The sequence below is a fragment of the Lemur catta genome, chromosome 9 (assembly GCF_020740605.2).
Source record: "Lemur catta isolate mLemCat1 chromosome 9, mLemCat1.pri, whole genome shotgun sequence".
Classification (NCBI taxonomy): Eukaryota; Metazoa; Chordata; class Mammalia; order Primates; family Lemuridae; genus Lemur; species Lemur catta.
Window position 1 is genome coordinate 16,231,215 of NC_059136.1, and position 22,932 is coordinate 16,254,146.

Sequence of the window (22,932 nt, forward strand, 5' to 3'; positions counted from 1 at the left end):
CCAAAAATAAGTTCCTTCAATCACAAAGGTTAGCAGAAAGGAAGTTGCTAGATTGCTTTAAAGATGAGAGAGGCCTGTAGGTACGAAATAGCAGTTACAGACAATGGTGTACCAGACCACCTACATCAAGCATTTTTTATATTTAATGCACATAATGGATAATAAATCCCATATAACTTAAGAAGAAAGAGTAAGTTTGTCTATTAGTTCCTATATACAGGGTTGAGTAGAAATAGCTCTGTGGACTAACTCATGGCTGCAAGGTATATTTTAACAAAAGCATCACTTAATATGTTTCCCCTCTTGAGAATCGACAACCCAAATATAATAAGTCCACATGGGGTGTGCCATGCAGCCTGACGATGCAGCTTCCTGAGCACCAGTGCAGGATGGAAGGAGACAGTTTAGGTACTCCCTAAACCACCTTTGAAAGGGACCTCTACTACCTCTAGAAGGTTGGTGGCCTTCCTTGTGTGTCCACACCTGGAGACAAGATACTACCTAGCAACAACTGAAGTCAGACCTATCTTCAGCCCTCCCAGAGTTTGAAGGTGCCCCCCACCGGGAGTTGTTCATCTTCAAAGCACACACTAAAAATACCTTGTGGGAGATGCTGCAGGCCCAGCAGAAATGGCAGGTCCACAGGATGACAAGGCGCCAGTCTCCCAACCCTGGGCCCCCAGCACAGTCCACACAGGCCTGGCCCAGATGTGGAGCTGGGACCCCCTGGCACTTTTGGTACTGTTGCGCCAAGGCTACCAGTTTTTATTTTGCCAAAATAGGGTTACAATACAGAGGCCCAAGCATGCCGCCTTGGACATTTCCCTCTTTAAAAAAAATCTTCCCTCTACCCATGCAGTCATGGTGCCTGGCTCATAAAATGCTTTGTCATAGAGAATAAAGCCTTGGCTTACCAGACACTTCATTCAGGATTCTGCTTATTACAAAATACAAACCAAGAAGGTGCTTTGGCACAGGCCTGGGGGCCATGAGTTTTCACACGGTGCCAAAGAAAGTACCGTGGATGGGGAGTCCAGTGTCCCAGGCTCCTCTACCCTAGTTCAGTCACAGCTAACTCCATGGCTTGTCCTACTGGTCTAGAGTTTCTTTGCCCATAAAATAAAGAAGTAGGTTTTGGAGATCTCTGTGGCCTGTACCAGGTCTACAGGTCAAGCGTTGATAATGTTATTTCTTTTATAAACATCCCAGGCACAGGTGGAAAAACAAGCAGAACTTGTTTTTCATTATTCCAACCCAAGGCCTCATTTTAATTTGCTCTAGAAAGACTATTAGTCCTTATGCATTCGTTTCAGATCTACTAACAAACTAACCAACTTCCACTTGGGGAACATGCCAAATATATAAATGGCCATTTGCATTTTGAATATTTTGGGGCACCTTGGGATATCCAGTACCAAGCTGTCCTGGGTTAATGACACCACCTGGCGGCTACCGTGGGGGTCCCGGCAGTTATGCACTTCTGTTCTAGAAGCAGGAGTCCATAGGAAAGGTATAATCAGTGACATAAGGATGATAGATCAGGGCGCTGTGAGGGAAGGGTGAGGATGCTGTTCCAGACAGACTGGTCGGGGGAGGCCTCAGTTGAGCTGAGATTCTCATGAGAAGAGGTCAGTTATGCAAAGATCTGAGCAAGAGAGCATTCCAGGCAGAGGCAACTGCAGTGGCAAAGGCCCTGAGGCGGAAACGAGATGATCATGTTTTAGGAACAGAAAGACACCCTGCATAGCTGCTGGCACCTGGTGTGCACTCAGCATGGCAAGGTGTGGCACAGAGGCAGGTCAATCCTGGGAGGCCTGGCCAGCCAGGGGGTGTTGATTTAGAGTGGGAAGGGGCTGGGCACAGTGGCTCACTTACATCTGTAAATCCCAGCACTTTGAGAGGGAGAGATGGGAGGATCACTTGAGCCCAGGAGTTCCAGACCAGCCTGGGCAACATAGTAAGACCCCATATCTACAAAAAATTTAAAATTTAGTCTGGGCACAGTGGCTTATGCCTGTAATCTCAGCACTTTGGGAGGCCGAGGTGGAAGGATTGCTTGAGCCCAGGAGTTCAAGGATGCAATAAGCTATGATTATGTCACTGTACTCCAGCCTGGGTGATAGAGAGAGACCTATTTCTAAAAAAAAAATTAAAAAATAAAAAATAAAAAGGTGGGCAGGGATTAGGAATTGGGCAGGAGAGTGATTGGTACTATGTCATATTGCTTCATTCTCTTGATCATTCCTCATAATTGCCTTAGTTCTACTTTAGACAGTATTTCTCTGAACACCAGCCTTTGTTCAGGTGTCTCAGGAAAATTTCTCTCCCTTTAGTCAGCCTTCCATTCCATTCCACCGGGAGCAAGAAAACAACGCTAACCTTGGCCTATAAATGCACTGTGGCCTTGGAGACCCCTCCTTGAGTAGATGAATGGTGGCCACACACCCAGCCTGACCTGGCACCGGTACCCTCACCTGGAGAGGCCCATTTCCAGAACAGCCCAGCACTAGAACGTCAGGCCATCCCCATACCTGTGAGCTGCCAAACCACCCCCTCTTACAGAGGAGGAAGCTGAGAGTTAGAGACTTCCCCCAGGTACCCCAGGTGTTAGAGACAAGTGCTGGAGCCGAGGTGACTGGAACTGGTTACTTAACGTCTCTCAGTTCATAACATGAATGGGAGTTCAGCCTAGCAAAGAAAACCAATGTCAAATGCATGACTACACAAATAAATACAAATTATAATTTGCTCTGGAAAGACTATTAATCTATATGCATTCACTTCAGACCTACTAATAAACTATCCATAAAATCTATGTAATCATATGTTTATAAAATCATATGTGTATTATAATGTAGCTACCCCATGAGTTGGAATATGCACAACACCTACAGTCAATGCTGTCACACAGGAGCCTGAGCCACTCACTGCAGGGCAGGGCTGGGACAGCCACAGCTGCTGGCCCGCCCACAGCCTTCATCTCAAACCACTCAGCTTGAGTCAGGGCAGCTGCTCTGAGCCCACGTGGATGCCCCGCCCTGACCTCACTTTGCCCCTCAGGCCTGAGGCTTGGTTCTGTCTCCTGGTTCTGCCTTCCCACTGCCTGATTCAACTGTCCACTGTCTGCACTCATCCCTTCGATTGCCCACCTCAGCCACCCTGGGGAAACACCTTGTCGTGCCTTGTTGCCCCCAGCGTCTCATGTCCCAAAGTGGTGCTCTCGGCCTGGTAAGAGCCATCTCAGTCCCTCCCATGGGCACAGGGCCTGACTCCCGCAGTGCACTGACGCCCACATTCCTTCCCCAGCCCAGGAAGCCTGCCTTGCTCAGACCCCGGAATTTAAGATCAGTATAAAGAACAACTTGTATTCAATGTCATGAAAGTATAACCTCTCCTCAGTAGTACTGCCCTGGTGTTTCTAGACTTTGATCTTGTAAAACTGTGTTGATTAAAATTCTGCAAAGCCACTCCCTTGGGAATAGCTGTAAGGAGCCTCCAAAGAGTGCAGGCAGTTGGGATCTTGGCTAGGATGGGTATTGGACTTTCCTTGGGTTCAAGGTGGAACATGATGTCATCTCTACTCTGAAAATAAACAGAGAACTAGAAAGAAAGGACTCATTTCAGCCATCCTGACAATGTGGGCAGTGGTGGGGTGGGGGATGCTTTCCATGAGGGGCCAGGTATAAGCCCGACCCGAGCCTGGCAGCCCTTCCCACACCATCATGTGCATTTGATGCTCTCAGGTGGAGCTTTTATCAACCTACAGATTCCATATCAGCAGGTCCAGGGCAGGGTCTGAGAATCTGCATTTCTAACAAGCTCCCAGGAGATGCTGATGCTGCCAATTTAGAGAGGGCACTTCTTAGGTACTTGTTTATAGCTTGTTACAAGGGCAGAATCTTGAGCCCCATATCAGACCTGTGAATCAAACCTGCCGGTTAACAAGATCCCAGGTGACTCCTGCGCAGGTTGCCGTGTGAGAAGGCTGGCTTGTAGGGCCTGCCTGCATCCTGTGCCCATGGCAGACATAGCTAATCAATCAAGACACTCTGATGATGAGTCAGCATCCTTCTCTACACAGTGCTTGCTGCAAGTGCCCAACCAAGGCAGCCTGGGGAAGAAACTAAAAAGACAGAGAAGAATCAGCCCTGACACATGGCTAATGCAACAGGAGAGGGAGAAACAAGTTGGGCTTTCAGAAGCCCAAAGCCAGAAAGATTTCTGGAAGAAGCCCAGAAAGTGCCTGCAATGTAGAGGTGAAACGTAAATATAAGTGAGGTGGATGTGCACTGGGGGAGTGGGGCCTGGCATCAGCAAAAGAAGGGTCTCTGTCCCTGGGGATTTGGAGCCACTGAAAGCCACCTGTGGCATCAAGCAGAAAAAAGACCAGGAAGAAGGTTCTAGAAAGGTTGAGAACCTGCCCACGCTGTTGGAGGTTTTTTGGCCAGGGCTGATGGAAGTCTGTCTCCCAAGCAAGAGAGTCTCAGGTGACATAAACAGCATCCACTGTGTACCAGGCAGGGACTGGCCCTGTCACATCAGTGATCTCAGCTGGTTTTCTCATCCCATGAAGCAGATACCATCATCTCCTTCTTACAGAGAAGGAATCTGAGACCAAATTGCAATCTTGGCAAATTTCCATTAGAGAGTCCTTGGTTGTCTTGCCTGTGGGAGGGAAGGGATGAGGATCAGGTGGGCACCCAGGGCCCAACAGAGCAGCCAGGTGGGGGTGATGCCTGAGAGCAGAGGACAGGCAGGACAGGGCACTGGGTGGTGCTTCCTGTCGGCCTCATCAAGACTCAGGAAGCTGCGACATCTTGGCTGTCTTATTGCAAATGTGCTTGGCATGTCACACCTGCACTCTCGCTAATCCCCATGACCCCCTCTCTGGGCAGGATCTGTTACTCTAGTTTTCAAAAGAGGAGGTGAAGGCTGAAAAAGATCGGTGCCAAGCCCAAGTTCTGCCTGGTCTGAGAGTGGCACCCACATCTGTCTGATCTCAAACAGACAGGAACACATCTTAGGCTCATGAAGAAGTGAGCGGGCTTTTGTGGGCTAGCCTGGGCACTAATCACCAGATCTAGCATTGTGTCTAAGATACAAATGAAGTTTTGAGCACTCGACCGTCAACAAGTTTTGCACTGCCATTTATTTACAAGTTTGGAAATGCCTGCTTCTCACGGTAGAACAAACTTTAGCGGCACCTTCTTACTCAATTTGGTATCATGACATCTAGTGGCCAACAGAAGAAGTGCAGTGGAATTGCAGGACCGTGTGAACAGGTGCAAACGCTTGGTACTTCCTGGGACAAAAGATGGGCCAAAATTCCTAACAGCCAAAGTACCCATGGAATCTATGAGCTGCACACTTAAGCCACGTAAAGCCTATAATCTCTGTTTTGCTCCTAATATTTATGCTTATTTACTATCACTGATGGAAAATACACCATATCCAATCCATTTTCTCTTAATTGATAAATTATGTTTGCAACAATACCTATTATGTATATCATATTATATTATATTACATAGTATAATGCAAACTGAATCTTTGAAGACATACTTAATAATGAAAAACATTATAAATTTGAAAATGCTACAAGTCACTAATTAATCCATTCCTCTGCAGGTGGAGTGGAGGTTTTAGGATCACCATAAAGCCATATGAAAAAATTAGATGAAAATATACATAAATAGGCTTCCTGTCTGCTATGCCTAAACATATGAAAGGACATGATGTGCTTTATAGAGACTCTCTGATTACAGGGGAACCTCAAGAGTGCGGCCTGAGTAACTCTCATACCATAAAGACACAACTACAAGAGGATCCCTAGGCAATCTCATGAGAACACAGACTTTAACAACCTTTCCATCCCCTACCCTGATCTCCACCCCAGGATTCAAATAATGGCAAAGATCCAAGGGAAGGGTCTTTGGTAACTGATGCTCCTTTACAGGGAAGGGGCCCCAGCTGAAGAGCAGGGAGAAAGTCTTGTCACTGTGGGGCTAGGGTAGATGAACCCACGAGTGATTAGCCAAACCCTAACACACTCAAATTATTTTTCAAACATTTCAGGTTTGGCAAAATGCATTTTGCTAAGCCCCCTTTCCCGACAATTTTATACCCATGTGAATTTCAAGGGAAATTTAATATGTATGTTTCTGATTCACTTAGGCTTAACTCAGCACAATTGTTTAGTGAGAGCCACTTTGTGTCCAAGAATCTTCCTGAACCCTTTCTTGTATAAGCCCTCTTAAACGATTTTCCTTTTAACCAGGAAGTGTGTTTTGTCTGGAGTAAATTGAACTCAAACCCCAGAAAGATACAAGCTTGGTTCAAAATTCAGAATCCTTGAATTCTAAAGAGGTTTGGAAAGTTTGCACACAACTTCTCATGTCACTGAGAATGTCTGGTGATGGTGCCGAGAAGTGTGGAACATTATGAGTGACCTGTAGTGATTATGTGGAGTGACATTTTCTATACTTCTAAACCAAGAATCTACCTTTTTGCTGCCTGGATAGAACATTGGCCTGGCCAAGCATCTTCCAGGTCTGGGTGGCCTGGGGACCTGTATAGTCACATCAGCTCCTGAGTGCTGCCACCTTCCTCAGTAGATTTGAGGGCACAATTAACACTCATGGGCACCACAGGATGGCAGGCTACCCTCCCACCTCCACGGGGGCTTTTATACCACAGAGATTCTCTTCCCTAGCAGGACATCACCATCCAATTTAGGCAATTAAAGCTTTGAAGAATAAATGAGGTAGCTTCATTTATTCCACCCTAGGATTAGTTTTTGTCATTAAAAAAAATTTATTATACACCTGAGCACAGCATGCCTAGGACATTTGATTAAGGACAAAATAGCAGAGATGGTGAGATGGTGATAAGGATTTTTTAAATGTGCTGCTCTTTTATACAAAAATGACATGATAATTCCATTTCAGTTTAGAAGTTTGCTTTTCTTGTCATAGTGATGGCCAACAGCCAGCTATATTGCTCAGGATTAAGTTCAGCTACATATAATAGAAAACCAAAATGGCAGGCTTTCATAATACCAGGATTTACCCTTTGCTCACATAAAAAAGAAAGAAAGAAAATTTAGGCCTGAAAAGGCTGGTTCCAAAGTCATCAGGGACCTGAACTCTTTCTTTTTTTTTTTTTTTTGAGACAGAGTCTCACTTTGTTGCCCGGGCTAGAGTGAGTGCCGTGGCATCAGCCTAGCTCACAGCAAACCTCAAACTCCCGGGCTTAAGCGATCCTACTGCCTCAGCCTCCCGAGTAGCTGGGACTACAGGCATGCGCCACCATGCCCTGCTGATTTTTTCTCTATATATTTTTTTAGTTGTTCAGATAATTTATTTCTATTTTTAGTAGAGACGGGGTCTTGCTCAGGCTGGTCTCGAACTCCTGACCTCGATCGATCCACCTGCCTCGGCCTCCCAGAGGGCTAGGATTACAGGCGTGAGCCACCACGCCCAGCCAGGGACCTGAACTCTTTCTATGTGTCTGTTCCAACATCCTTACCATGTAACCTCCATGGCAGAATTACATTATGTTTGCAAGATGGCTGCTGGAGACCCAGTCCTCATGTCTGTGCTCCAGGCAGCAGGAATGAAGAGCCTCTCAGCTGACTTAGCCCCATGTAAAAAGCTTCTTTGGAAGCCCCAATCAAACTTTGTCTTATATCTCTTTAACCAGCCCAGTCTGTAAGAGAGGCTGGGAAATATGTTTTATCAAAGCACATTGCTGCCCTCAATAATATGGGGTTCTATTGGCAAGAAAGAAAATAATTGGGCGGCCAACCAGCTATCTCTACCCTATCCACCATGCTCTCTGCTGGCCTTGTCATGACTCTCAACCACTGGAAGATAGACCAAGGGGAAAGTTCCAGCCACTGTGAACTGTCAGGCTGTGTGTATGTACGTGTGAGGCCTAATCAAGGCCTGACCCACAAATATTGCGAGGTATCCTCTTTGCTTTTACGTAATTAGTTTTCTAATTTGCTTCTGCCTGGTCTAAGTCTGATTTACCTCAAACGAGTATAGTATGTGGAAGACCTTACCTCAGGGCCAGAAAGGACCAGCAGGGCCGGAGAGAAAGCCATGGAAAGCACCTTGTGGTCAGTGCGGTAGCTCCTTTCTCTTCGCCTTGGCTGGGTGTCGACCAGCTCATCTTTCTCCAGCCCGGGGTGCTCCTGCCTCTGGTATCATCACTGGAGGAAACTCGCAGGGACACAGATTTGTCTGCGTGTTCCCTGAGGACAGAATGATGTTACCGTGCAGAGCAGGCTTGACAGAGCTTAATTTATAGTGAGGCTGAAAGGTACGTAGTTCTCTCTCTATTCAAGTCAAGTTTGGGTCAAGTCACTGGGCGATTCACATGAAACATGGAATCTACTGCATTGATACCAGCAGGGAGGTGCTCACAGTGCAGTCACCTCAGGGACAAGTGTCACCCCCATTTTATAACCAAGGAAACTTAGGTTAGGTCACTTGCCCCAAGTCACCAAAGAGCCCACCTCAGAGCTGCCCAGTGGGGTGGGCCACACTGGCTCACCTACGTCAAAGAAGCACCCCCACCAAGGAGCCTGAGTATAGATCACACACCTGGGTCCCAGGGCTTGGCCTCAGCTCCCAGGCATGGAGTGAGGTGAGCGGCCTGGATGGGCTCTGGGGACAGGAAGGGCCCTCGACAGGCCTGGGAACTCCTCAGTGAGGCTCAGGCACCAGACTCAAAATACAGTAAAACAAAGTGGGGGCTCCATCACTGTCACCACTATCATTAATTACATCTGCTACAGACCTCAACGTCACCCACAAATGCTTATGGGTTTAAAAATGGAATTAGGTTGAGTTTAGGGGGAAATTACTCAACTTCTATTTTGTCTTAGTCTTTCATTCATGCTTATTTTTATTAAGTGTTCATCAAACAAACAAGCCCTCACCATGAAATGTCTGGGACTCAGCCCACTTGACATTCCAAGAAGTCAAGCAGCAGGCAATGGGTGCAGCACAGAGCTGAATACAAAATAAAAATATTTTTTCACAATGAAGTCAGCAGAGGGACTGTTGACTCGAAGAGCTCCCGCGAGCCAGACGGAAGTGAAGGAAACTTGCTGACTTCCAAGAAGAAAAACCTGCTGAAAGAAACCAGGCTCCATGAAGAATAGGAAACTTAAGAACCAGCATGTTCTTTCTAAACTGGTACTTTACAGTTTGGAAAGCACTGTGTCACGCTTGAGCCTCCCCAAACACTATAAAGTGGGAAGAAGACTGCAGAAAAGAAAACTGAAGTTCAGAGAGCTCAAGTGTCCAGTCCAAGGGTACCCAGCAGGGATTCAGTTCAGGGACGTGGTCAGAAGCAGCTGGGCCTCTGCCACTTCTGGTGCTTAGGGAACCCACCCCCCTCCCAGACACCCAGTAACCCCCCGTGAGAAAAAAAATGAGTCCTTCCTTCTCCTCAATCCCCTTTTGTCACCACCTGTAAGGCCAGGGCAACAAGATTTGATTCCTAAGGAAAAACACAGCCAGTAGGGACACTGCCACCACTTTTGCACCCGTAAAGCACTTAGTACCTTCACTATGCCCTGTGCAGCCCCAGTGACATGGGGCCACAGTGGGACTCCGGCGCTCACATTGTTTAAAATGAGATGGAGGAATACAAGAGAAACCCTTCTTCCATGCCCTGTACCACCCAATCCCACACAGTCCGGCCTTGGTTCCTGCACTGACAGCAATGTCTGGGACAAGTATCTGCATGCCTGATAACTCACCTGTAAAATGGGAGAAGAGCATCTTGCCCCCATCCCTCCTGCTGAGTGGCAAGCCAAGGGGAGCAGACGTCGAGCCTGCCTGTCTGGACAAGCCCAGAGCTCAGCCCATCCTCGTGACCTGCTCTCCGGGAGCCGCCTGCTGTGAGGAGGTCTATGGCCGAGTGTTGCGCTCTGATCTCAGGCTCCAGGGATCACGTGGGGATCAACCCGGGGAGCTGCAGGTGAGCCAGTCTGTGTCATTGCAACTGGCTCCGGAGGCCAGACGCCTCTGGTCATGCTGGTGTCTTTGGGTCTGAGGTGATGTGGCTTTCGTTCCGGACTTCATGGCCAGCAAAGTGGTGGCTGTCCACCTTTGAGCAAACAGGCTGTGCTCGCTTACCTGAAAGGAACAAAGTTCTAAGCCCCAAACCATATTCCGCCCCCACCCATCAATCCAGCAATTATTTAATTAATACAGTTTCCTCTACAAATTCTCAATTTTTTTTTTAACCTCTGGCCAAGTGACATAATTTCACCTATCCAGGATCCCAGATAAAGTCTCGGAATAGGAGTTCAGTCTGGAAAGCTTCTCTAGTTGCAGCCCCCAATGCTTGGTGCACCCACTGGTCTTGGGTCTCTGGCCCCTGTGCAGGGAGGGTCTGTCCATAGACCCTGTGGGTCCTGCTGGGCCCTGGCACCCAGACTCTAGGGCTCAGCATCCAGCCAGGGGCCTTGGCATGAGACATCTGCCCAGATGTTTTCCTAAGTGGGAGCCATGGGGCGGGCTGAGAATGCAAGGAACCCAGGAATTGGCAGGAGCAGCTGAGGACAGAGGTGGCATCATTCTGGGACTCACCAGTGTTTGTAAGCCTGGCATGGACCACAGACTCCCCAATGTTGGTCAGCCCTAACCCATTCCCGGGCCCCTTGACCGTTTGTCCCGGCACGGCTGGGCATTCCAACCCCTAACAACACAAGACCTTTCCACCATCAGAAGAACTTTAATTTATTAAGAGCACCTCCCGAGGGAAGACACCCCAGGCTGTTTGGAGCGCGCTGCTCTCCGTGGGCTGGGTATGGGGCACAGGCTGTGAGCCATTGACTTGATTTTCCCCAACTTTGGCTCTTCTTGGTTTTGCCGCTTATCCATAGCCCCCTACTCCAGCTGACACAGCACTTAGAAAACTCCCTCAGGACTCTGGGCTGCAGGACGGTGTGCGCCTGTGAAGGACAGGGGCCCAGCGGTGCGGGGCTCCGGAGCACAGCGCTGGAAGGGCCTGACGCTTTGCTTTCTCCTTCTGCCCCAGGCGTTGAAGCCCCAGGGCTGCGGGGAAATTCTGGGCCTCGCGGGCCCAAGGTGAACACGCCGGCTGTCCGGGCTTGGGCCAGGTAGGGCGCGGGGATCATAGGTCGGCACGTGCGCAGCGACGCGGGCTGCCTGGCCTTGAGACCGAACCCGAGGCAGGGCGTAGGGGCCCCAAGGCGGGCGCGCATCCCCGAGCGTCGCCGCGCGCCGGCCGAAGTTGGGCGAGTGCGCGGAGCCGCAGGGACCAGGGGGCTGCAGGTGCAGCGGGCGAACCCGACTTCGGGGAGAGAGCCGGCCGCTGCGGCCCCTGCCACTCAACTCACTGTCTGGGCCTGGCGTCCGAGCCCTGGGACTTCCGGGGCCCAGCGGCGCTTTGGGGAGCTCGTCCAAGGGCAGCCTCCAGGGCTGGAGAGCGCACGGCGCGGTCGCCCTGCCGGTCCGCAGCATGCGGGCGGCGCAGCCGGCGCTCGGGTGGGGCTGGAGGTGGCCCGGCTCCCGCAGGGGCGGCGGGAGGGGTGGGGTGAGGCGGGCCGGCCCCCTCCCCTCCCTCCCGCCGCCCGCCCTCCCTTCCTCCGGTCCTGCAGCCAATTAGACGGCCCCCTCGGGCGGGAGGCGTGGGGCGCTCCATAAAGCGGCGGGTAGCTGTCACCCCGCTAGCAGGCTGCGCAGCGCCCAGGCCGAGCCGGTGCGCCGAAGACTCGGGCGCGTCGGGCAGGGGAGCGCGGAGGAGCCATGGCCACCACTAACGGGGCCGTGGAAAACGGGCAACCGGACAAGAAGCCGCCTGCCCTGCCGCGCCCCATCCGCAACCTGGAGGTCAAGTTCACCAAGGTGAGGTGGGCGCCCCTCCCACCCGACGGCCGCCAGCCAGCCTTTGCGCTGAACGGCCTGGCCCGGGGCGGTGGGGGCGAGGGTCCCGGTGGCCTCGGCGCTCCCGAGACCCGAGACTCCCTGCCCTGGCCTGGCCCTCTGGAAACCGCACCCTCCCCGGGCATCCTGGGCTGGCTCGCAGGCGGCAGGGCTCCGAGCTGTTAGCCTCGAAGCTGGGCGAGGGAGGCCGAGCAGCGCCCACACGGTGCCAGGCTGCAGCTGGGCGCAGCCCCGACGTGTCACAGCACCGCCCGCTTTGAACGCCAGTGGAGGTGCGGGCCGCGTTGACTCGAGGCCCCGCAGTCGCCTGGGCATGGTTTCCGGGGTGAACGAGTCTGGTTTGGGGAGGATCAGAGGGTGCTCGAGAACGCCAAGAGCGAGTCTGAGAGCTTGGGCCACTTCTGAGAGTTGCAGTTGAGAGACTCGGTGGAGCAACGCGAGAAGCACCGGGCACCTTCTGTGCTTAGCTTGTACCCAGCTTGCCAGGAGAGCTAGGGGGAGTAGGAAGGTGCTGACTGGTGAAACTGCCCTGGAGCCCAGAGGTCCTGGAGTTTAAGGAGAGGAGCGCGTTCCCAGAAGGTCTCAGATCTGGGCCTTGGGAGGAGGCCGCGGGTGGCAAGGACGGAGTGTCCGGGGTCCCTTGGGCTGCAGAGGTGCAGGGCTCTCTGCTTCTTTGCGCTGTGGGCTGGGAGGCTAGAGTGTTGGCAGAGCGGTGAGATAACCTGCCTGGGGCAGAAAGGAGGAAAGGAAGATGGCGAGGCCTCTGAGCCGGGGCTGAGGAAGGCTAGGAGACCCAGTCTGGAAGCCCGTCACAAAGGAGCACACCCCAGGCTGTTTGGGGTGCTCTGCTCTCCCTGGGCTGGGTAGGGGGCACTTTAGGGGCACAGGCCCTGAGCCATTGGCTTCACTTTCCCCAACTTTGGCTCTTGTTGTTTTTGCGACTTAATCCATATCCCCTGACTGCAGCTGACACAGCACTTAGAAAATTCCCTCATCAATTTTACTTTCAAAAGTAGCAATTATCTTTCTCAAATAGTTTTAATCAAGCAGAGAAAGTCGCAGGGCATTATGTGTGGCCTTCAGATTTTGGTCTTTTGGCACTTAATTCCCAATGTCGGCTGCGCCTCTGATCACATGACATTTAAATTAACTGTTTTCAGAAGGCTCTATAATCAACAGAGACACGTCACTGTAAATGCTGGAAATTATTTTTAATGTAATTTTCCTAGTAGTATCAGCTTCAGAGTGAAAATTCCAACACAAATTCTGGGAACAGTGAGAATAGTATTTTAATTTTTTAAGATCCTAACCCTATGGTGCTTGGCTGCTGTCGGTGATGGCGGGTTTTTTGTTTTATGTTGGCTGTATAGGGCTTTGTAATACTATAGAAATCAGAAAGTAAATATATTATTGCCCTTTTACTTTCTATGTTTTTGAGTCCTATCAGAGCAATCTGGCCACATAGGAAAAGTTTATCTTATCTACGATTCTTTGGGACCCTTTAAAAGTATGAATGTAGCCTCGGGGAGGAGGATCTTAGAAGATCCACAGAGCGATGAGTGACTGGTGTCTTGGTGGGTACCACCCTCCTTGCCAGTTGAACAGAACGAGTGTAGGATTGAAACTAAGAAAGGTGGTAGATGCAGGGCCTGGAGAGCCGGGATTCTGAGGGGGCTCCCAGGAGATGATGGCTCCAACTGCCTGACCCCAGGCTGCACCCTCCTCACTCGTGGGGGACAGTGCCACTGCCTGAGGTGTCCTTGTTCCCAGCCCATCTCCACAGAGGCCTCCCTAGAGCAGTTGGGGGCCCCTGCAGCCTACATGGCTGGGGGGGGCACCCGGGCATCAGCGCTCAGGGAGCCTTGGCTGGAGAGGCTGGAGAGCGCCTGCCAGGGGAAGGAGCAGGAGAAACGAAGGCAGAGCTGAGGCCTGTGCGGGTGGGCGGGAGGAGCTAGGCAGCCAGCAATGGTCTGCTATTTTCAAACCCGACTCCTGGTGCTTCTCCATGTTGGGGGCACACCAGAGATTGTGTGCACGAGCTCCAGCCTCAGGGTGCCATTTCCAAGGGTGGTCTAGCTTCCAGAAGGATGACTTTGTCAAGGTCCCCTCATTTGTCATGCTATGTGACTCTGGAGAGGGAAGGGCCCCTCAAGGGTCTCTACACAGACCTCAGAGGATAGAAGCCCCTTCCAATGGAGGGGGGCTGTTTCTTATAAAAATTTCTTCCAGTAGCAGGGATTCTCTTCAAGGTTTTCTGGTTCCTTAAAACACCAGTTTTTATTATCTCTTTTATGAAAAATAAAATTCCCCCAAATCTCCTTTTCCAAAAACATATTCTGTTTGAGTTTAGCTGAGTGGCCTGACATCCAATGGAAGTTACTGGAAAGTCATCAGCAGAATTCACTTGTATGATTGCCATCTTCACCTCTGCCCGAGACACCTTCCAGCTCAGTCCCGACTCCATGTCACTCTGTTCCTTTGGTAAAATGTGAATTCTGTTGACAGCTCAATGTAGCTTAATTGTATACCTCTATAATGTTTGGGTTGTTTTTTTTTTTTTTTGTATACCAATTCATAAGTCAAGGGCAATAATTCCTTCCTAAACCCTTTACTCTGATTTGGAATTCAAAACAACGCAGCCAGCATAAGCAGTAGGCCATATTCACTGACTCTTTCCTTCTATTTGTATTTTTGTTTTGTTTTAGTGGGGAGAAAATCAACAGTAGAAACCACTTACAAGATTACTTACTGGGCCAGGTGTGGTGGCTCATGCCTATAATCCCAGTACTTTGGGAGGCCAAGGCAGGAGGCCAGGAGTTTAACACCAGCCTAAGCAACATAGCAAGAACCCCATCTCTGTAAAAAATACAAAAATTTATCCCAGTATGGTGGCATGGGCCTGTAGCCCAGCCTACTTGAGGGGCTGAGGCAGGAGGATCGCTTGAGCCCACAAGTTTGAGGTTGCAATGAACTATGATAACTGCACTCTACCCGGGCAACAGAGCAAGACCTCGTCTAAAAAAAAAAAGATTATTTACTAGTGTGGTATAAAGAAAAATATTTTGCTAAATTAGAAACACTGTGATGGGAAAATATGGTTAGAGTCAAGCAGTCTATTTTTTTTTAACGTTGCTGGTTAGAAAGGACTGCGGATCAATGTCATGAACAACCAAGTAATTTTTTCTTTGGAAGAGCATGCTTAGAGATGAAGTATAGCAGACATCCGATCATTGCAATCTGTTTCCAGCCCCTTATTTATATTCTCTTCTGCCACCTTCTCATTTTCCCTCCCCCTTGGAATTGATACCAGGAAGGACCCAGAATCAGCAATTTTCACTGACAGTCTCTATTATCTAACCCACGAAATTTCATCTTTCTGCAAATGGGCCTCTCTTCCTGGCTGCACTTTCCTCCCCGCACTAACTTAACTCCTCTTCCCCACTTATTAATTTCTCACTGTTACCGAGTGATGACTTGCTGGATGGCAAAAGTGAACTCTTGGATTTGGTTTCAGCTGGAAGAATAAACCTGTAATTGTAGCCTGGCCTTTTCCTTGTGCACTTCCCTGGGGGCCTGGCCTCACGTTGAAGGCGCTGAGTTTCCAGAAGCTAGATGGGCTTGTCCCACTGGAGACGGATGCTGTCAGCTCTAGATTCCAAACTGGAGGCAGGTGGTCTCTGCCCACCTGCCCAGCCAGAGCCTGCCTTCTGTGTTTGGTCCTCCCCAGGTACAGACTGGGCTTCCTTCCTGATTAGCTGTGGGGTTTATACAAGAAAAGCCCGATACAGAGAACGTAACCAAGCTGCACTCTTAGGAGACAACTCCCCTCTCTGGTCTGTTGTCACTGGGGAGTCAAATGTTCCAAATGAATCAGTTTCACAATAATTGAAATTATCCCTTGAGGGATGCAGCTCTTCCTTTAAACAATTCAAAGATAAGCAAAGTAAAGCTATTTATACTATATGCATATAAGTATAGAAATGGAAACTGATGAACTAATTCCGTTCTGAGAAATTATTGATGGCATTTTATTTCATGGAAATGTGTGTTAGCCATTTCCGCGGTTGGAGACTTTCTGATACCATGATGGGCCGTGATGATAAGACTGTCCCAAGCTGGTGCAGCAGGAGGTTGTCTGTCCTCTCACCGGGCAGCTGGACGTTTGTGCTGTCAGAAGGGGTTTTGTAGATTGCCTGCCACCTCTGCTCCTAGTTCTTTTCCAAAAGCCCTCTCTTTTAATGTGATGTTTTTAAGGCAGTTAGAACTTAGTGTAAACTAACAATAAATAATACATACATTTCAGTGGATGGACTTTAAACATTCTTTTTAGTTTGCTCATGACATCTTTTTTTTTAACATTCTTATTCTTAGCTGTGTTCTGGATAATTGAGGTTCCTAACAAAGTGAGTTTTGTGGGTTATTTCTTGGGTTCCTGCATATAAACCGTTATTTGCTATGTCTCTTAATATAACCTGGACATTTTCTAACTCAGATATTTAACTTTGTATTCCAATGCTGACTTTTCTCAAACCCAACATGAAAATACACATTTTAAAGGGAATCCAGAGAATGGGGTATGCTGGTGGGCATTAAAATCTACTGGAGGGAGATGGCAAGATCCTCCTATAAAGCAACGTCCTTGACAATCTTGCTGGGTGTTGCAGCGGGATGAAGGAAGGGAGTGCTCAGGGCTGACTTACCTTTCAGGCGCAGGTGGATTCCTTGAGACTTTCTATATATAAACCTATTTAAACTTCCCCCAAAGTCTATGAGGGTGTAGGGTCCAATTCCCACTTTCTATTTAACCATTTAACTCAGCTATTTCCTTGTGAATTCATGTTCTTGCTAATAGTAATAACAATTTAGACAAAACTCTAAATGACTTTAGTTTTATTGTGACAAAAACTTGGAGTTTAATTCTGAGTCTGTCCCCAGTGATCTGCTAATCACATGACCCTGGTGCTCTGTCCCCCTCCCCCAGCCCCCAGGTCTCATCTGCAAAACGTCCAGGGGGTGCGGGGGGCAGCGGGGAAGGCGGACAAGACGTTACCTAAGGTCCGTAGCATGTTGAAATTATATGATTTTGATTTAAACCTAATTCGTTACACTTCCTTTCCTGGTTAGATATTTATCAACAACGAATGGCATGAATCCAAGAGTGGAAAAAAGTTTGCCACGTATAACCCTTCAACTCTAGAGAAAATATGTGATGTGGAAGAAGGAGATAAGGTGGGTGCTTTTTTTTATTTTCTTTCTTTCTCTCTCTCTCTCTCTCTCTCTTGTTTTTTTTTTTTTTTTGGCCTCTAAGTAATTCAATTATACATAACCATAGGATAAGGAAGCAGTTTGGCGTAGCTATGAGACAGAACCGGCCCACCCTCGGGGTAGAGCCTGGCTTGCTGCGCGAGTTGGTGTGTGCTCCTCAGACACATGGCCAGGATGGGATTGATTACCGACGAGCCTCTGCAAAAAGTCACTCTCCTTTGATAGATGTTTTTCCATCTATGAGGATCCTCAGCTATCCTCCTCACACGGCTGAAGGAAAGGTTTTTATCAATTATTTGAACCTGGAAGCTTTAAAGAATCTTTCCAGAAAGCATTTCCGGCTGGTGTGTTTCACCAAATGCAGCATTCTGGCAGGAGACACATTAAAAAAATAGACTTGAAGGAAAAAAGCCATGCTGTCCAAGTGATGTGGGGGTAGGAATAACATCACATAGCCACCATATTTCTTTTCTACTAGAAACTTAACATGAGCGCGGGAAGCTGTCGTCTTTATAACCTTGTTTGCTAGTGCAGGGTCTGTATTATGATATAGAAGCTAAGGGACTTCTGGATGTGTCCTTTATACATTTCAAGAATGTAAAGTCTGTTTTGACTGTCAGTGCCACTGGCGAAAGGTTAGAGGTAAAGCTCTTCCGTGGAGGGAAGGGAGACATAAACCTCCCCTCAGCTGCTGGGGTTCTGGACTGACACTCTTAGCCAGTATATTGGTGATGTTGGCCATGGATGGGGAAGGGCACGTGTGCAGAGTAAGCTTGGGTTTTACCCCACTAGTGAGTTTTATATAGGAGTGCAATGCACAGTGGTCCCACCTGTACAGACCCTCCTCTGTGTGGCATCCCATGGTAAGCTCTGCTTACAAAGAAAGGACAGAGGAGCTCACATGAAAATGTACAGGCAAGGGAGGGAGGGCATGACGTGTAACGGGATTCCCACTTGAAGATTCCCAAGTGTCCCATACAGGTGTTTAGGAGGGTCATTCGAGACCCTTGCCCCAGGCTCCGGTTTTTACCTTGGTCAGGGTGACTGCTCTGAGTACCTGGAGACAGAGGCCACCCGCCCCTGCAGCTGGAGAGGTCCTGGCCTCCACCCCAGAGCCTGGGACAGGGAGTTCAGCATCCCAACATCTCCCTTGCCAAAGCTTCCGCTCATCCCCAAGCAAACTCTGGAGACACACAGTCTTGGTGGCGTCCCTTCCTGACTGGTGTCTGGTGTCCACTGCTTGCTGCACCTCCCCAGAGAGGCTCGGAGGGGCCTTTGAGATGAGCCATGGCCCGTCAGCAACCAGAGCCTAGAAGCCCCATTGTCCTGAGAATAAGAAAGAACACCATTACTCTAAATAGTTATCACTTTTCTTTTTAAGAAGAAGGTTCTGTTGAAATTATTCTGTCAGTGCACAAAAGACCCAGTTCTGCCCCCACTGGTGAGGGGCAGAGGGGTAGGTGAGGCTGGAGGGAGAAAACAGGCCTCCGTGGTAGCCCCTGCACCTCCCTGTCTGCGGACTGCTCCAGTGTGGTCAGTTCTGCAACCCGCACAAATTCCCCCCTTCTCACTCATGGGCCACAGTTCCCAGAGGGAATAAAATGCCAAGACAGACAATTCCCACCTAATTTGTGAACAACAGGTTTGTATGGGTTCAAACTGAGCTAGCGAGTAGAAAATCTTTTCATACTTGGGTCACCAAGAAAAATACTCAAGGTCAGTGACTTAAAAAATAGTTTTAAATGCTTTTTGTAATCAGAAAGAACATTGATGCTTGGCCACTATAGAAAACTCAAAAAAGACTTAAGACGCAAAGAAGGAAAAAAATCACTTAAAAGCCCCCAGCCATTCATGTGATTTAAAACCTCACTGCAGCTTGCAGCCTGTCTGCAACACCCCCCCCCACTTCCTCGGCTGTACCCCAAGACAGAGGCACCAGTCTGCTGTCCTCTATAGCTGACAGCCAGGTGGTTCCAAACTGCAATTGCTTCAAAAGATGACACCCTGTCTCTGCTGTTTCGGCCACTCAGCCCGACGTGGACAAGGCCGTGGAGGCTGCACAGGCCGCCTTCCAGAGGGGCTCAGCGTGGCGCCAGCTGGATGCCCTGAGCCGCGGCCGCCTGCTGCACCAGCTGGCCGACCTCGTTGAGAGGGACCGCACCATCCTGGCCGTGAGTACACGCACGTGGGGGCCGGTGTGGGATGAGCCAGCCTCACTGAGAGTCCTGTTTCCTGTGGGGCGTGGGAGAAAAGATTGAGGGCCCGGGTTCTGCGTGGCCGTGGGTCTGTTCTGTGCTTTGAGACATAGCCCCCAGGTGGTAGGCAGGTGTCTATGTCCCTGGACTGCAGGGACGTTTGTCCCCTGCAGCTCAGCTTCTTGACCAAGAAGTTGCCTATAGGAAGTTCAGCTACACAGTGGTTCTCAGACTTGGGACATTCATAGACGGTCACTGCAGGCTGGGCCATATCCTGGTCCCACCTGTACACTTATATACTTAACTCTTTTTTCCCTTTTTTATATTAACTCCCTTTTAAACTTAAGTTTAACCTCATCCTAAGTACCAATATTCATGAAATTACAGATTTAATATGTTGGTTTTATTTTTTTAAGTACATATAAAATAAATGCCACTACTTAACATAGAAAACATGTCCCCATATGACCTAAAATCATTCCTATATCATCACTCCTGAATTGGGCAGTTGCGAGTATGTGTGAAATGGTGGTAAGGGCAGGATACCCTGGTTATAGGAAACCTCAGAGTATGAAAGACCTGGGTTCAAATCCCACTTCTCCCACTTACTAGCTGTGTGGCTTTGGACAAGTTGCTTAACCTCTCTGAGATTTATTTCTTCATAAAATGTCATTAATAATGATATCTAAGTATTGTGAGAACAATTCATTTAAAATTCTTAGCAGAGTCCCTGACATGTAGTAAGCACCAAATAGACAATAGCTATTATTAATAATAGCAGTTATTGTACTAATGCTATGTGAAGGCCTAGGCTCTAATCCCAGCTACAGGCCCTGCTGTCCAGTAATTTCTAGATACCTTAGTTCTTCGGCTGTAAGATGGGTGTATTAGTCCAACGTACCCCATGAGGTTGGGCCGTGAAGGCATTAATAAGTTGCTAATGCATTATTTAACAGGCTCCTCAGGCCTTCCTTTGGCCTTGAGGTGGGTAATCAGAGGACATCCCGGGGCCACCTTGGGCCTTGAGATCCCTGGCATCTGTGCATCCTGTCCTTGTACGGCTCAGACTCTTGTTTTTAAAACTTGTTCCAGACCTTGAGGCACAGTTTGTAGGGAAAGAAATCTCCTTTTTGGCCTTTGATTTGGAAAAATGGTTTTCCTGATGTTGGGAACAAGCAGTAGAGTGGCCACTCTTTAAAGGAGAGTGTTAGCCAGGGCCCTGAAATTGCTTTTGTCCCTGCATGTGTTTCTTAGGGGCGGAACAACTCTCAGGCACTGCCTGTGGGTGCATTTCCTTGAGGGTGCATCTGCACAGAGACTGCAGCTCGCCTGCCTTCCTTCCCGGTCTGGCATGTTCGCCAGGTTAGGGTAGCTCCCTGCCCGGGTGAGCACTTCTCTCTGAGAAGCCTCTGGTTTCTTCCTGCAAGAAAGCCAGCCTCAACCCTCAAGCTGCCAAACTGGCTTTTTCAAAAACATTTCTGTTTTCACCCAGCATGAGCTCATCGGTCGGCAATGTCCATGTGGACTAATAGCCGGCTAGAGAGGATGTGCCCTGGGCACCCCTCCCCGCCCGGTCCTCAAGCTTCAGTATCATCTTAGGAGCAGCAGCTGCAAAGCTACCTTCATCTTCAGCTCACCCCATTGTCCCGGCACAACTGTGTTTTCATAGCAGACAGAGTATGTTGGAGGAACTCAGAACGCAACCCGGCAAATCGCTGCTGGCATCGGGGCCTCGCTGCCCGCAAGAAATAAGATCCAGCTCTTTGCCACAACATGAAAGAGACAAGAGAATTACTGGCAAATATGGGTTTTCAAACTCCAACCACATCACAGGGAAGCACCCCTCGTTTGCTACCTTGATATGGTTTCCTTGCATTTTCAGGCAGCATGTTCTCTCGTGGGCTCAGTGGTTTGACAGAGCCGGGTATTTACTTTCCTGTGCTGAATATTTGGAAACAGATGTGGTGGATCCGGTGGCCCCTGACTTTCTCTCCTTTCCTGAGTCACCCTGTGCCCAGACTCTGGCTCTCTGGGTGCTGATTTGGGGAGCTCCCAGAGGGAGGCCCTCCCTGTTCACTCTCCTTGTCAACCTAGGTGCCATTGCTGGCCCCTGTCACTTGAAGCCATGGCATATGGGAAGTGCAGGAATCGTTCCCCCAGCACGTTTCATCATTCTTTAGTATCTGAGGGTTACGATGTGTTCATTTTTCAGAAGGCACAGTTTTCTCTCAAAATGTTAAAGGAAGTAAACTGAGGAGTGGCTGTGGTTTACCCACGATGGAGCCACAATAACAAGCTGTTTAAAAGGCGACTGTTTCAATCCGTAGCTAACACTCGATTACTCAGACTCAGTCCTGTGGACTAATTCATCTATTCATCTGTGAATCTTTTTTTTTAAAACAATTTCCTGCCTAAACCTATCGTGATCTGGGTTTTGCTTGGAGAGATTCCATAAAACCAACCTGCCAACTTCATGTTGTCACTCCTGTAAGAAAACTTGTCCAAGTTAACAATAAATTAAATAATAGCCAATGCTTATACATGCTCACCATGCACCCAGCTTGTAATGGGCATTTGACCTGTAGTATTTATTATTCCATTTCTGAGATGAGGAAACTGAGGCCCAGAGAGGTTAAGTAAGCTCTCCAAGGTTACCAGAGGTGGTAAGCCAGGACTGGGGACAGAAGTCCTCTCTCTTGTTCCATTCCAGGAAAGGGATGAGAATAAATTGCTGGTTTCACTGACAGATGTGTAGATACTATTTGAGGTAGCCCAGTTCTGGAGATCTGTTGGCATGATTTGCAATTGCTAGGATTCCCCTGGAAAAGTAAAGGTTCCAGCTCAGAATGCAAAGCAATAGAAACCAACAGTACAGTGCACGTGATGCCACATTGGCCTGACTCAGTCCCTGAGTCGCAGCTGCTGGGTGTGGGACACATACCCTGGACCCAGACCAGTCCTGTCTCCTGCGGTCCCCCGGTGAGGACTGCCATGCACCTGTCTGGTGCCTAAAGGGAAGATGATAATATCACTGTAACTGTCACAGTTATGAACAGTCACACAGCGCTCGCTGCCGGCAGGCGCTCTGGTAAGTGCCCTGTGACTCCTTTTGCTCTCACACTAGCTCTATGGGGTCATTGCCATTGTTATTCTCACTTTACAGATAAGGAAACTGAGGCAGGGAGAGATTTAGGGACTTACCCAAGTCCACTCAGCTAGAGCTTATCAGAAGTGGTTGCCTCCTATTTGGATGGTACGTGGCTTTCCAGATGCAAATACTGGGGTTAAAGTGCTGGGCACGAGGAGGGGCCCTTCTTCCTTGTTCAGTCATCATCCCACTCCGCTTGACTCTTCAGCAAGAATCCAGCCCTGGGCTATGTGTCAGGATGGCCACTTCCTGCAGAGACGGATGACTGGCGGTTTCAGCACTGGGCTCAACTGGGGCCGCTTGTCTGAGGGACAAAGGGGTTCTCTTCCACCCAGGCTAGAAATAGAAAAGAATCCCTGCCATTGAGCCGCTGCACGCTGGCCCTGGGTGAGCA

General features: G+C 49.1%; 1 protein-coding gene and 1 long non-coding RNA gene across 2 annotated transcripts in view; one reads left to right on the forward strand and one right to left on the reverse strand.

Annotated features, from left to right (window-relative positions):
- Positions 1 to 8,948: 8,948 nt before the first annotated feature.
- On the reverse strand, positions 8,949 to 11,456 carry LOC123644545. The gene is made up of 3 exons (XR_006737173.1): positions 11,384 to 11,456; positions 9,776 to 10,154; positions 8,949 to 9,139 (listed from the first exon to the last, which is right to left on the reverse strand). It is a non-coding gene; the product is annotated as an uncharacterized LOC123644545 (long non-coding RNA).
- Positions 11,457 to 11,686: 230 nt separating this feature from the next.
- Positions 11,687 to 22,932, forward strand: part of ALDH1A3 (aldehyde dehydrogenase 1 family member A3) — a 34,551-nt gene continuing 23,305 nt past the window's right edge. The window contains exons 1-3 of the mRNA XM_045560682.1: positions 11,687 to 11,891; positions 17,055 to 17,159; positions 19,226 to 19,366. Of these exons, the coding sequence (XP_045416638.1) occupies positions 11,793 to 11,891; positions 17,055 to 17,159; positions 19,226 to 19,366 (345 nt within the window). The 5' untranslated portion in view covers positions 11,687 to 11,792. The remainder of the gene's footprint in view (positions 11,892 to 17,054; positions 17,160 to 19,225; positions 19,367 to 22,932) is intronic.